A 15,376-nucleotide genomic window follows, 5' to 3' on the forward strand; every position below is an offset into this window, starting at 1 on the left:
CACATTTTAAAAAATTCTGTAGCTTTATAATTCTTTAAAATCGGATAAAACCCATTTCTCTTTATACTTTACAAAAACCTCCTTGAGTACTTTAACCTGTTTATTCTTTCAGATGAAGTTAGATTCACTTTTCTTACTGCCCACACTCCACTGCCCAACTATAAATACATCAGCGCGCGCACGCACGCACGCACACACACACACACAATCTCCCCTCCTCAAATCTCCCTTTTAAAAATAAATTACATATAAATTCTTTTAAGAGGTATTGGTCATCATGAAAAACTGTAAACCAAGATGCACAGGCATTCTTTTGCATTTTGCCAAATTATAACCTTTCCCAAAGGACATATACATAACAATCCCCTTAAAAAGCTCACTGGTTTTCTCCAACCTGAGGGAATTAAAGAGTACCTCAAATTTCCCCCAAAGCACTTTATGTTAATGTTCCCAACTACAATGTCATACAATTTGAGCAATATTTTCATTATAACTTAATAGCAGTTACATTTCTCATTAGGAATGAATCCAGTGACTTTCTGCCCCATGCAAGCCTGGCCAGGGTGAAATCATCGCCAAGGGACTGGTGCTTTCTGGGTCTACAGATACAGTTAGTGTTCCAGGTCTACAGGACGAAGCCAAAACCATAGGTATCTTATGAATTTACCAATATAAATGCCGCTTTATCATGTTTCTTGAAAGCCAGTCTTCTGTGACAGCTTAACATTATTTTGTTCCCTCTTTCAAATTTCAAAACAATACATTCATTTATACACACTAAGTCACTAAATATCTGTTAGTTGGGCTCTGTACCAGGTGAGGAGGAAGCATTAGATTCCTGCCCTTACCAAGCTAGGAAAATAGTAGGGGGAATCAAAATACATGGGTGACACCACCATAATGTGTTAAATGCTACTGCCAGATTCTGTGAGAATGTAAAAGAGGAATGCAGAATATTTAACTCAACTTGAAGGATCACTTGAGCCAAGAGTTAAAGAACACATTTACTAAATGAAAGTAAAGGGGAAAGAGGGCTTTCTAGGTCAGAGGAGTGGCACTTGAGATCAGGACACGGGTGTAAGGAAAAAAAAAGGAAGCCTATACACGAAAAAGTGCTGCATATCATTAACCAGGGAAATACAAATTGAAACCACAATGAGATACACCTGTTAAGAATGTCCGTTACCAAAAGACAAGAAATAAGTGTTGCGAAGGATGTGGAGAAAAGAAAACCCTTGTGCACTGTTGGTGGGAATGTAAATTGGTGCAGACGCTATGGAAAACAGTAGGAAATTTCCTCAAAAAATTAAAAATACAACTACCATATGATCCAGCAATTCCACTTCTGGGTATTTATCTTAAAAAAAAAATAAAAATACTAACTCAAAAAGATATATACATCCCCATGATCCATTACAGCATTATTCACGATAGCTAAGATATGAAAACAATCAAAGTGCTCACTGACCGATGAATGGATAAAAGTTATGGTATATGCTGTCTACACAACAGAATGTTATTCAGCCTTAAAAAAGAATGAAAACTTGCCACTTGTGACAATATGAATAGATGTTGTGAATATTGTTCACAGGTGGCAAACCCAAGGCCCGTGGGCCGAATACGGCCCTCCACCTTGTTTTATCCAGCCCGGCACCTTGTTTCTACTCAGTGGTAGCGTCGAGCTTCTTGCCCCTAGTTAAGGACTAGTTACATTTATACAATCCTAAAATTACATTTGGTCTTTTGAAGGCAACCAAAAGGCTGATGTGGCCCCCAGTGAAAATGAGTTTGACACCCCTGTGCTAACTCAAGTAAATCACAGAAAGACAAATATATGATCTTGTTTATCTGTGGAATCTTAGAAACAAAAACAACCAACATCAATAACAAAACAAGCTCACATACAGAATAGACTGGTGGTTTGCAGAGGTGGGGTAAGCAAAATGGATATAGGAAGTCAAAAGGTAAAAATTCCAGTTACAAAGTTAAGCCACGGGGATACAATGTACAGCAGGGTGACCATAGTTAATATGCATATTTGAAGTTGCTAAGAGAATAAATCTTAAAAGTCCTCATCACAAGAAAAAAATTATACCTATATATGGTGATGGATGTTAACTAGATTTACTGCGGCAGTCATTTCAAAATATACACCAACACTGAATTGTATACCTGAAACTAATATGATGTTGTGTGCCAATTATACCTCAATTTAAAAAAAAACGAAGCCAAGACAGAAGAAAGATCACAAAAAGCACTGTCCATACCCTGAAGAGTTTGGGTTACCGAGAAAGCCAGGCTTTCTATTGTAAAAATCTATTACAATCTATTTTTGGAGGAAGTCTGACAGGACAGATTTCCATGTTATAAAGATCACTCTGTGGTAATATGGAGAAGTGAAAGAGGCGTAAAGGGTTGGCAATAACTTGAAGGTGGGAAAACCCTGAAGGAAGCTACTGCAATAATCCAAGCAAGCAATGATGAGGGCCTGGAGTAAGGTACTAGCATGAGGTTAGAGCAATGGTTCTCAAATGGTATCTCCAGATTTCAAATCTGGGAAAGTACTGCCGGAATCTAGTAGTTAGAAGCCAGAGATGCTGCCAAACATCCTACAATGTTCAGAACAATGCTCCCCACCCCCAAATGAAGAATGATCCACCCCCAAATGCCACTAGTGCCACGAATGAGAAATCTGGGGCAGAACAAATTCAAGAGCTATTAAAGGAGCTCTACAAGATACCACTTGTAGACTAAATGGGTACAGATAATAAGTATGAAAAGGGGTAAAGGAGTTCTCATTTTCTTTTTTTTAACATTTTTTAAAATTTAATTGTTCAAGTACAGTTTTCTGTCTTTTACTTCCATCATTTTCTGATTATGGGAATCTGAGATGATGGAAGAAAAAGCATGGAGAAAGAAAGCATGGGCGTCATTTTCTTGACACACACAGATTTGTAAGTATTTGTGGTACATCCAATTCAGACATGGTGGCTTGGAGCACAAGAGAGCTATTTGGACCAGAGATTCAGACTGGGAATTCAAACAGTAAGAGAAGCCATGGGATTAGGCAGGAGTAACACAAAGTAAGGTATGAGTGTGTGGCATAAAAAATGAAAAACACTGAATAGAAACACAGAGCACCTTGAGACTTAAGGAAAAACTTACTCCAATATTATTCTTTTAAATTCTTTAACTTACACATGGAAAGAATTTTATTTGGAAAGTATTAACCTTCCATAAAACTGTATTTAAGGACTATTATTCTGTTACTCCAATTCTCAAAACTGTTTTAGAAACTCTAGTAGGAACAGTGGAAGCTCTGCTAATCAATCCCCCGTTACCCAACATGCCCCATTATCTCTGATGCTCACAGGAGATCACAGGTCTTGCCCCTACTCTTATCAAGCAGTATGCTTACTAAGGACCAACTGCACTTGTTCCAGGCAGTTATAATTACTGTTATTATAAACAAAATATTAATGAACCAATAAAAAAAGTGTTCAAGAAGAAAGCTGTTTTTCTATGAAAGTTAAGTCAAATGCTTTAGAAATACACAAAACCTTACCATATCTCAGTAACCGGGATCAAAAATTTTAATCAAGCAAATACATAGATTAATGCTAAATATAAACTGACCCAGCACAAGCCTGCAGAGACAGCTAGTTAGGCACTCAAGAAGTCGGACCTAGGCTGGAAGCCCGACTCTCCAGGAACTTTTTTCTAGCTACTTAACCCAAGACTGTTTCTTCAACTATAAAATAGCACCAGTGCCATTTTAGTGTAGGATTATTTTGAGATTAAACAAGGTAAATACCTTGTTTAGGCAAGTGGCTAACAACACCTAACCTACAGTGAACAGATATCCAGTACATAATGTTCTTTCAATCCTTTGTTGTGAAAAGAAATACTTTGCTTTTGAAGACCGCAGATTTGAGATACCCGTTTCATGTTACGATTACACTGTACAGCTAGCTGCTCTCATCTGTCCTACGGACTTCTACAAAGAAGTTTGGAAAAGGCCCACTACTGCCTGTAGGCTGTCCTACTGGCAAAATCTCTGGTAAAGTCAAATCATTTAAAAAGAGCAGCGGACAGAATTTGTCACCAACAAAACCAAACCAATCCTGAAGGCCGAAGACTCAAACAATGTGATCTGACTTTTACATAGTATAATAGTCCTCATGTCTCTCTTAAAGTGAGTTATTTACCTCACTAAAAAAAATTATATTCACTTTGATAATATCATTTTTCTCCCTTTATTTTATTTAAAAGATTTTTTTTCATCCTCAGGATTTTTTAAATTGCTTTTTTAGTGAGAAAGGAGGAGGCGGGGGGAGGGACAGGGAGGAGAACATCGATGTGAAAGACAAACATTAATGGGTTACTTCCCACACGTGCCTTGATCGGACATTGAACCTGCAACCTAGATATGTGCCCTGACAGGGAATCGAACCTGTGATCTTTTGGTTCATGGGATGATGCTCCAACTAAGCCACCTGGCCAGGGCCTCCCTTTACTTCATTTTCTTTAACAAGGATAAAACTGACAGTTTCTCTTAAAATCTGCATGAGAGGGACCACATCACACTCATCATTTGATTTCCAGCAGTTAGCAGCAGAACACAGTAATTTTTCTATATAAAGGTAGTCACAAAAGTTATCATACCTACTCTTGTCCCTCTATGTACAATACCTGTACTGGGAGGAGGTTTCCACGCGAGAGGTTAAGTGCTTTCCCTCAAATGTTTCATGATGGAAGGAAGAACAGAACACTCTCTTGTTAACAGGACTGCTGTCTCCATAAAGTGTGGGGTGGGGCAGATGAGATCTTGATTATGATCAAGATTAATAATTAGCACTTTTTGAAATTATGAATTCTGTGAGACAGACCTCATGTAAATATACAACTTGGGGGCTTCCACTACTTATGGAGGAACTAGCCAGAACTGGAGGAACTGCACCAGTAAGTAGGATGCAGTTCAAAGGAAAATGCAGAGGCTTTAAAACATGTACAACATAATTATAACTTGTGAAGATTTGGTAACTATGAAGTTACCAAATGTAGGATAGTTGTAACTACTAGTTAATGTGTAAAATCTTAAGAAACTCTGAGGAACTTACCTAGATTTATCCAAATTCCACCTGGCTTGAGTATTTTCCATATTGTGTCAATATAATCAATTACATTGTGAGCTGTGTCTATGAAGAAACAGGTAGCAATACAGTCCCAGGTATCTATTCAAGGAAAACCAAATTACTACATTTGTCATGTTATCCTGACTTTTAATTAATTCCATAAACACACCAGCTACCTTTTACAGAATATCAATATTTAACTCCAGGGATATAGAAGCTAAACCCTTCCACTCAACTACTATAATCAAGGTAACAAAATAATCTTTTATGAGATCCTTGGCAATTCATAGTTTTTATTAATAATTTGACAAATTTGGAAATCATTTTTGATGATTTGTATCACAATATACTATCTTTACTAAATGATATTGCCTGGTTTATAGTTTATTCAACTGCCTTCATTTAAAATCAGTGAAGATGAAATAAGTCATCTGAATTTTAAAACTGTGATTTCAACCAATGTTAACTACCAATCTAAAAGGTTTCAGAAAGACTGCATGCCTATACTTTCTTAGTGAGTTCTATTCTTAGAAAGACATTCCCTGGGAACTATACAAGGGGGGACCCCCAAAAAACCAGAATTATCTTCTGGAGGACAGGACCCTTATAGTAACAGGATTCCCCTGCTAGGTGAGTGTCCTAGGAACCAATCTGTATCACACCAGCTGGTGGTGTTGTGACAGGCTACATTCAGCTTCAGTCAATTTTTTTTGAAGCAACATGTTTGACAATTTCATGATGGGTGATTTAGGAGCGCACCTGCCCACGCCGCACTGCTTCGCCAATCTCACCCCGAGCAACTTTTCTTTGTTTCCCAGGATGAAATAAGTCCTCAAAGGGAAACGTTTTGCAGACATGGAAGAGGTAAAACAAAAAACTGCAGAAGCAGAATTAAAAGACATCAAAATCAACAAGGTCGAAACTGTTTCGAGCAGTGAAAAAAACACCTCAGTGGGTGTATGGCGTTGAATGGAGAGTACTTTGAGGGGACTAAGTTTAGACTGTAAGAATACACAACTTTTTATAAATGAACTTGTTTTTTTCTTTGGGTCCCCCCTGGTATAAAACAGCAGCCTCTCCCAGTCCCTCATCATCCCTTTTACCCTGCCTTACTTTTCTTCCTCACAATACTAATTTGTCATTGCCTCTCTCCCCCTACAAGAATATGTAAGTTTCCTGTGTGTGTATGTGGGACCCGGGGGGGGGGGGGGGGGGGGGGCTTTGTTTTGCTCACTGCTTTCTTTCCAGTGACTAGAACCTACCTGCCACTTAGCAAGTATTCAACAAATATTTGTTAAATGAATGATTTGCTGAGCCCTCAACTTTTTATTCTTCCTTTCATGCCGACACCCCTCCTCCCTCACCATATCCCTTTCTTTAATGCCTAGCACATATTTCTTCACTAGTTTGCCAGACTGAAACCCTAACTTCATAGCCTGATATAAAGGTCCTCCATGATGGGGAGCTAACCTGATTCTCTGGCCATATTTCCCATTAAATTTTCAAACACACCTCCCTCCCCCTTCCACTCAGGCTGTTGTATCATGCCCAGTTACTTCATTCATTCCTATCTACCTCCACCTACCTGGAATGCCATTCCTCCTCATTCTTCATGTCACAGACTCCCCAGAGAGCCAACTCTCTTCTCCCGCTAACCTTACATTTTTATTACATTCATTACTCATTTGAACTTTGTTCACATATTGTCTTGTACTAATAGACCCAACAGATTCTACATTTCTTAATTGTAGAATCTTATACTTCTTTATATTTTCCATCACTGCCTTATACATAACCTTCAAAAGCTTCTAAATTGTCACTGAAGTATACCTTATATTCTGCCATCAAAATAAATGACCAATCTTTGGCTTAGTATAAAATTAGCTCATTAAACTTAGATAAAAAGTAAGATGTTTAAAATGCTTGCTTTAGACTTACTGCATTCTGAGTATATCTCCTGAAAATCTCCTGCTGTCATAGAAAAATTAGAACCAGGAGGAAGACTGTGGGGGTCAACATCAGGGAAAAAGATGGGTCGAATCTGATCAGCTGACCTCCGGTTATTGCTAAACTGATGGATCCAGGGATAAAGCTTATATTTATTAATTTCAGAACATCTGCAAAATATGAGCATAAAATTCAGTGTTAACTAAATATTTTACCAAGAAAATCTACTTTAAACACTAAAATGTATTCTTTTCAATCGAAGATTTACTTATATATAATCAATACTTAAAAAGTGTTACTACTACACCCTACCTAATTATCTGAAAATGTACACATGTATGCAGATGAGTAACCAATCATGAACTAAAAGAAAAAATTGAATTCTGATATATAAATGTGTTGTTCAAATATTAAAAAGTATTTTCAAACTTCGAAATTAAGTAAAAACCAGTTCAAGTATTTTTCCAAAAAATGGTATGGGTTTTATCCGATACCTATTTTAGTTATTTTGTACAACTCTCTCCTTTTTTACCTTCTTATCATCCCCTAACTCACACGGCCACCAAGACAATGTATTATTTAAACAGGCAGCTATCCATTCTTTCTCTAACACGCCTATTCTGACTTTAAAAATAACAACTCTTCTCCACTACTTACTAAACGAGGCCACAGAAGTTCTAAGAGATCTTTCCAACTGAGTGATGTGAGCTTATTTGGCCATTTAATAAGAATTTGATCAGGGAAAAAAGATGTGATTGTTACACTGTACTCTTACTCCATAAAGAAACAAAGGGGTGAAGTAGTTTAAGGAACAATGAGAAAATGCTATTTCCTGGATCATACTTCGTCCTGAAATTCACACAGAAAACATTTCCATTTCATGCGATACCAGGTCACTTTCTAAAGTCACTAACCCATCCTGATCAAATTTCTGTTAACTAGGCAACTGATTAAAGTGGTAATTGTACAAGCAATTTAATGTAAGAGATATTTACAGTATGTATCATTAAATACTATGTGCTCTTCAAATTCAGAATTGTTCAAAAATAAGTAAGTTAATCTGATTCTGAGAAATTACTATTTCTAGCAAAAAGTAAATTAAATACCTGTTGAGTACAAAGTTGGAAGAAAAGAGCATAAAAAAACTCCATTCATTTCCTTGACAAGCATAACCTAGCATAGCTATTTCCCAGGCCAGTCTTCCTAGTCCAGCACCAGGTACCAGAATATTTACTTTAGAAGGATCCCTGAAATGAAATAAGGCAATTATGTCCAACCCCTTAAAGAAAAAAAAGAAAAAGGACAAAATCCACATTAATAACTAAAACCTTTGATATTTAATAAGGTCACTCAGGGCTCTGACTACTTAAAATTGAGAAATACTTCTAAATACCAATGAAAAATAAAGGCTTAAGGAATTGTCTATCATATGTTTGAATATCAGATGAGGGTTTAATCCCTCAAATATTACTTTTCAAAGAAAATGTAGTCACCTTATATCTGGAGACTTATGAAGACACTCATATTCCTAGCAGCTGTCACCTGAACAACTGTCTTAGGAAGACAAATTATCCCAAAGGGATCACAATACATACAGAGAGACTCAACAAAATTACTTTATCATATAAGACGGTAAACAATTTTATATCTATATTCTACATCTGATACAATGGTTTATGTAACTAAACAGATTAAATACATATAAATTTTAATGTGTCATGTATATCTTTATAATCTTATATTTCAATTGGCAAAAGATTTTGGAGGGGGGATATTCTCACAAGGAAAAGCCTCTGAGTAAATCTGCATATACAATGGCAAATATACCACATCAAACCACAAAAACACAACCAAACTATTCTCCACTTACTTGCATCACTCTACCACCAATTTCCTTTGCTATAAAATTCACCCTTCCACTCTAAGCCACTAAAAATTAGCCTTAACAAGGCAAAGGCCTTTCTCAGGACTTCTGGCAAATAGCTTTAAACCTAGGGAAACTCAATGGTATGTTTACAGAAAACCAAAGAAAAATGTGTATAATCATCTGTCATGTCAATTAAAAAGGAATTTCTCTATTGTCTGTATTCCCCAAATTTAGTTCATAAATCAAATCCAATTTCCAAATCTAGTCCCACATAGGATTTCTTTTTATCTTTAAACTACAGTGTTTAAGTTTGGTGTGGTCCAAACAGCAATAAGGCTGTTTCTAGTAGCCCCATAGGATATCATTTGCATCTCTCGCTTTGAAATAAAAAAGAGAACTGTGGGTTTTTTTTAAATTCAGTCTACAAATACAGTTACATGGAAATTTGCCCAGGGTCATTCAGTCTTAAATTTCTACATATGAAACATGTATTGTATAAAAACCTTAAGAAAATTTATTTAGTTTGTTCCCCTGTTGAATTTTACATATACAAGATGGCATAAACCAAAATGTTAAAAATGATTTTTGACAAATACGATTATGATTAGTAAAACATCCTTTAATCCTTGATATGGACAAACTTATTCCAAGGTGCTGTATAAATTCTCACTATAATAAAATAGAATGTTTTCTTCTCATTCTAGATCATACACAATGTATGTGTGCACATGTGTGTGTGAACACTTGAAGGGCATATCTTCAGTCCTACCTGTATCAGTTATCTAACAAAAATGTACAAAGTTTTAGTATTAGAATGTGAAAAACTCCCAGCTGTAGAACTCTGTGCTAACCCCCCTCCCCATAAAGGACCTGCCACTATGGCACCCCATCCCCCGAAAAACTTACTCTCCGGAACCACCTCTTTTCAGTTCCTAGTTACCCAATCAAAACATGCACCTCTTCAAAGTGGCTGTTTTCAGCCTAGAACTTTTAAAAAATCAAAGTAATGCAACAGAAAGTAAAAAGATGTGAAAGGAAATTGAGTACTAAAATCTTTACAAAAATAATCACTAGTAATCAATTTCTGAACAGCTAATGATCTGTATAAAAAGTTACCATGCAGAACACAGGGGAGTCTCAACAGTATTATTATGGCTAAAAACGACAGTTTTAACGGTGACAAAATATACTGTATGATTTCATGTACAGGACATTCTCAAGAAGATAAAACTGCAGTGGCTGATAAGCATTTACCACAGGTTATGGGTGGGGAGATGTGTCTCTACAAAGGGAAACACAAGGGTTTTTTGTGGGGTAATGAAACTGTTCTATATCCTGTTGGTAGTGGTGATTAAGCAAACCTACGCAGGCTCAATTTCAGACCTATACACCAAGAAAAGTAAATTTTACTGTATATTAAAACAGAAAACACAGAAATTATAAGCCATGTTAACCGTAAGGGAAATTTTTGTTAATAACATTATAAAGAATTATTTTGTTGGATGAAGGAAAAATTAACTTATGGCTATTATGAAATTCACCCTAACTAATCAGGGCCACAGAACTCTCTACCCCCACCTTGTGGCAGAAGGTTTCTGTATAAAACTGGTTATTAACAGACTGGCATCAAGCCATGGAATGCAGAATATACCAAGGCCCCATCTTAAAACCCTAACAGAGATTACAGATTCACCAATTACTTGTATAATGGAGGAAAAAAAAAGATTTCAGTGGGCATATAAAAGGATACACATTAAAACAAATTCTCTAGAACTGAAAAATGATCAACAATCAAGCAATGAATGGGAAATGAAAAAACATTTTCCCTAATTCCTTGTTATTAGCTAGATTGTTTTTCATTGAGTCTTTATAACAGCGTATTAAACGTCCCTCTAATTACAATGTATATGAAACTAGGGCACTCTAGAAAAGCAGTTTCTGCAATGGATCCTTATAAAATCTAGGACATTTCTATGAAGGCATTTCTGTGGAGTAAGAGAAATATAAATTTAAGTACAGACCTTTATGACGAGCTGACTTAAAAAAAAACAGGAAGAGGCTATAACATGTGGCTCAATAATCAAATGTTGCCTGCTGAAGAGTCTTAGCAAAAACAGGCAAGCAAACAAATTTACCTCGTTAAGATCCAAATATGGAGAAGCAGTGTATTTAGTACAAATGTAAAACCCCTGCATAATAGTGGGGAAAGTTTAACAGTTTATTCAACAGAAGAACCAAGAGGGGTCCATCTCTAAGGACAGAACAGAGAGAGCTGGTGTCTCAACAGCCCATGGATCACCTTTGCAACACCCTTTGTGCTCCAAGTATTTTACCAGTAGTATGTGTGCTTTCAAAAGATTTCCTTTATTGGCCACATAATAATTTTTTGCAGATAAGCAAATTCCAACACACAAAATATTTCCTTTTGTTTTGTAAATGTGACACTTAACTGACACCTAGTGGTAGGAGTATGTATTACCTTCAAGAATCAAAAGGGTTCACTTGTTTGAATCAGACCAATTCAATCATGGCCCACTATACTAAAAGCCACTCACCACTTGTGGCTGGCTACTCAACACTTAAAATGTGGCTAGTTCCAACTGAGATATGCTCAAAGTGTAAAATAATGCCAGGTTCCAAAGACTTAGTTTAAAAAAAAGAATACAAACTATCTCATTAATAATCTTGTATACTCATTGTAAAGCTGAAATACTTTTGATATCCTGGGTTATTAAATTATATTACTAATTTCACCTACTTCTATTTAACTTTTTATGTAGCTACTAGAAAATTTAAAATAACATCCATGGCTTACATTATAATTCCACTGACCAGAATTGATCCATACTAAGAAATCACAAAAACACAATTTTGATCAAAAAACAATTGTGAAAGGATATCATAAACAGAAATACAATGTCTGTACTGTTTAGGGAAGCAATTCTAAACTAGTGTGCCACAAATATTTTTAAATATTTTATTTATTTTATTTTAGAGTGAGGGGAAGGGAAGGAAAAAGACAGGGAATAAAACATCAGTGTGTGAGCCCTAGCTGCCGTAGCTCAGTGGATTGAGCACGGGCTGCGAACTAAAGTGTCGCAGGTTCGATTCCCAGTCGGGGTACATGCCTGGGTTGCAGGCCATGACCCCCAGCAACCGCACATTAATGTTTCTCTCTCTTTCTTCCTCCCTTCCCTCTCTAAAAATAAATAAATAAAAATCTTAAAAAACAAAACATCAGTGTGTGGTTGTCTCTCACACCCCCCTACTGGGGACCTGGCCCCCAATGCAGGCAGGCATGTGCCCTGACTAGGAATCAAACTAGTGACCATTTGGTTCGCAGGCCCACGCTCAATCCACTGAGCTACACCAGCCAGGACCACAAAAATTTTTAAAACATGCAATACCTTACTATTTAGTCAGGGGCACCAACCTCTTTTCCCTTGGATTGTCAAATTAGAAAATGACAACAGCCAACATAATAATTGCTGCCCAGTATGAATGAATCAAAATTATTATACCCCGCTTTTTTTTTGTCAGCTAGGCAAAAAACATACATTTTGGTATGCTACAGAATTTGAGTAATTTATGTGTGCCACAAGATGAAAAAGGTTGAAAATTGATGGTGTAGGGGTGATATAGTTAATGTAAGAAGGTAAGATCAGAGTAACAGTTTCATATTGTCTCTGGAGAGAATGTGTTCTATACATGGTTTGACAGTTTGAACTGTATCTGCAATGTTTTAAAAAATATAAAAATTTTTGAAGTAAATATAACAAAATGTCAAGTTTAACAAAGCTAGGTATAGAAATGTTTTTTATTCAAAGTAGAAAATGAGTTAGAAATCAGGATTAGTATCTAGCTCCTTCAAAAACATGGTCCCAACTTACCTCTGACTCCCAACAAAACTCCATCTATCAGCCAAACAACTTCTCACCAATGCCATAGAACACTTTTTCACCTTAATCTTTAGAGCTCCTACACACCCACAGAAACTCAGTTTAAATTATCGCCTTATCTATGAGGTCTTTTCCAAATATCCCAGGCAAAGCTTGAACACATTTCTTGATGCTTTCAGTGCTTCGTTCGTACCTCTATTATAGTTTATATTTCAAGTTCTTCACTTTGCTTCTTTTATTTAACACAAAAGTTAGCAACTGTGACCCACAGGCTAGTCATCTGTTTTTGTAAATAAGGTTCTATTGGAACACAGCCACACCCACTCATTTATGTATTGTAAATGGCTACAACAGAGCTGAGTAGTCCCCACACTGCCTGCAAAGCCTACAATATTTACTAGCCGGCACTTTGTTTACAGCTTGTTATTATAATGTTAAAACTAATATCCTTGACATAAATAATTTCCACATGCAGGAGTATATCTGTAGAAAGCTTCTCCAAAATTGAATTGCAGGAGTCAAAAGATATGCATCTGATTTTCCTTAAATATTACAAAGTTGCTTCCATAAAATTTTACTTTACTAATTTATTCCATCAGCAACATGTGTTTCTTCATACTTTCAGTAATAGTTAACGTAATGTCTAAATCTCTGAAATTTCATGTAATACATGAAATTTGGCATCTTTGTGTAATTTTTCATTTGCATTTTCTTATTCTGTTAATTGTCTACTTACACAATTTTCCTACTAAGATACTAGCCTTGAATTGTTTACTGTAGATTTGTAAGCATTTGAATTCTTCAACTGTAAGAGCTTGAGATCTAGATTTGAGAAAAATCTGAAATATATATCTGTCCTTGGTCTTACAAGGATTGTCAGGATAAGGAAGAAATCTATTTTCAGTCTCTATGTTACTCACATTATACTGGCATTCGATACTTTCTCCATTTTGTCTTTTAAAATGCTTTCTTTAAGCTAAAATAACACTTTCATAAGTAACTTATATTTATTTTAATCTAAATGGAAATGCTTTTTTAAAGCTCAGTATATTTTTCCTAATGCCCAACTATATAAAAATAACAATAAGTTCAATATAGACAATAGTATACCAGTATCTTAAGAGTGTTAGACATGTACTGAAAGGCGAAGACATAACAGATATTCCTCCACAAACAAAGTATCACTTCTGATTCTTCTACAATAGAATGAGTTAATGAAATTAAGACTTCCAGCTTTCAGGATGTTCATCTGCAGCTTTTTAGGATTCGTAAGAGAACATGAGTCAACATGGCTGTGATTTGTCAGTTCAGACAGGACTCAAATTTAAGAATCTTTTCTCAGCAACCATAAGCTTTACAGCAATAAATTTGTAACTGAATAACTAGTGAAGTGTTTGGCACTCAGCACAGTTAAAATAGCATTTACTCCTGTAACAAACAGACCCCAATACAAACATCAATCTGAGACTTCAAAGCTGCTTGGGCTTGCAGACCTGGGCAATTAAAAAATCTAAACAGGAACAAATTGGACAAACTGATTAGACAAATGTGTTTTTGTAGGAAAGATATTTTAATGATACAAGTATAGTTAATTCTATACATATTTAAGTAAATTATTTTTTACAGATAGCTCAACTAGAAAAGCCTTTATTGAAATTTCAAAAGGAGGAGAACACAATCAAAAGGGCTAACTGACAGAAATGTGAGTCAATCCAGCCTGAGTATGAAGACATTAAATGCTTGCTGTAGCACAAACAGGATCCTAGAAATTTATATAAGACCCAAACTTGACCAGGATTTACCTAGAATCAACCTGGGTTCTGAAGGGCTATAATTATGTCCCTTTTCCAGGATTTGGGATTCACTTTTCATGGAAAAGATATGACTTAATACGGATATAGGCTTTACTGTATTGTACTAGCTTTTTTTTTTTTTTTAAGGTACCCCCCCTCCTTTTAGAGAATGAGAAGGGAGAAAGAAAGAAGAAACATGGATGTGAGAGAGAAACATTCATGGGCTGCATTTTGCACATAACTCAACGAGGGTCTGAACCTGCAACCTGGGCATGTGCCCTGACCAGGAATTGAACCAGTGACCTTTCACTATGCAGGATAACACACCAAGCAGCTGAGCCACACACTGGTCGAGGCGTTTTTAAGTTTTTTTTGATATCTCATCTTATCTACTATAAGCAACCAATCTAAATTAAACATGCAAAACAAATACATAGGAAGAAATGTATATTTTTCCATTAGTTCCAAGAATGGAAAAAAGTTTGATAGATATTTTGGCACACTTCATTTAAGTTTAGAAATTCCCCTCTGCTTGTATAACATTGACTACTTCCAGGGAAGGGTTGCTAGGGAACAGTTATGGGAAAGAGACATATCCTTTTAAACTGTTAAAATTTTGAACCCTGTGAAATGTTTTAACTATTCAAATGTTTAATTATTTTCTTACACCTCACAACCTACTTTTCAAAAACAAAGATATTCTGAATTTTGAGAAATACCTGGACTTTATGTTTA

The 15,376-nt window shown here is 35.9% G+C and overlaps 1 protein-coding gene across 2 annotated transcripts in view; it reads right to left on the reverse strand.

Moving 5' to 3' along the window:
- CARNMT1 (carnosine N-methyltransferase 1) overlaps positions 1 to 15,376 on the reverse strand; it is a 45,459-nt gene that overhangs the window by 11,087 nt on the left and 18,996 nt on the right. For both annotated transcript variants that reach the window (XM_028522601.2, XM_036021749.1), the window contains exons 4-6: positions 8,189 to 8,329; positions 7,074 to 7,252; positions 5,121 to 5,234 (exon numbers count right to left, since the gene is read on the reverse strand). In XM_028522601.2, the coding sequence (XP_028378402.1) occupies positions 5,121 to 5,234; positions 7,074 to 7,252; positions 8,189 to 8,329 (434 nt within the window). The remainder of the gene's footprint in view (positions 1 to 5,120; positions 5,235 to 7,073; positions 7,253 to 8,188; positions 8,330 to 15,376) is intronic.

This window comes from Phyllostomus discolor, chromosome 3 (assembly GCF_004126475.2).
Source record: "Phyllostomus discolor isolate MPI-MPIP mPhyDis1 chromosome 3, mPhyDis1.pri.v3, whole genome shotgun sequence".
Classification (NCBI taxonomy): Eukaryota; Metazoa; Chordata; class Mammalia; order Chiroptera; family Phyllostomidae; genus Phyllostomus; species Phyllostomus discolor.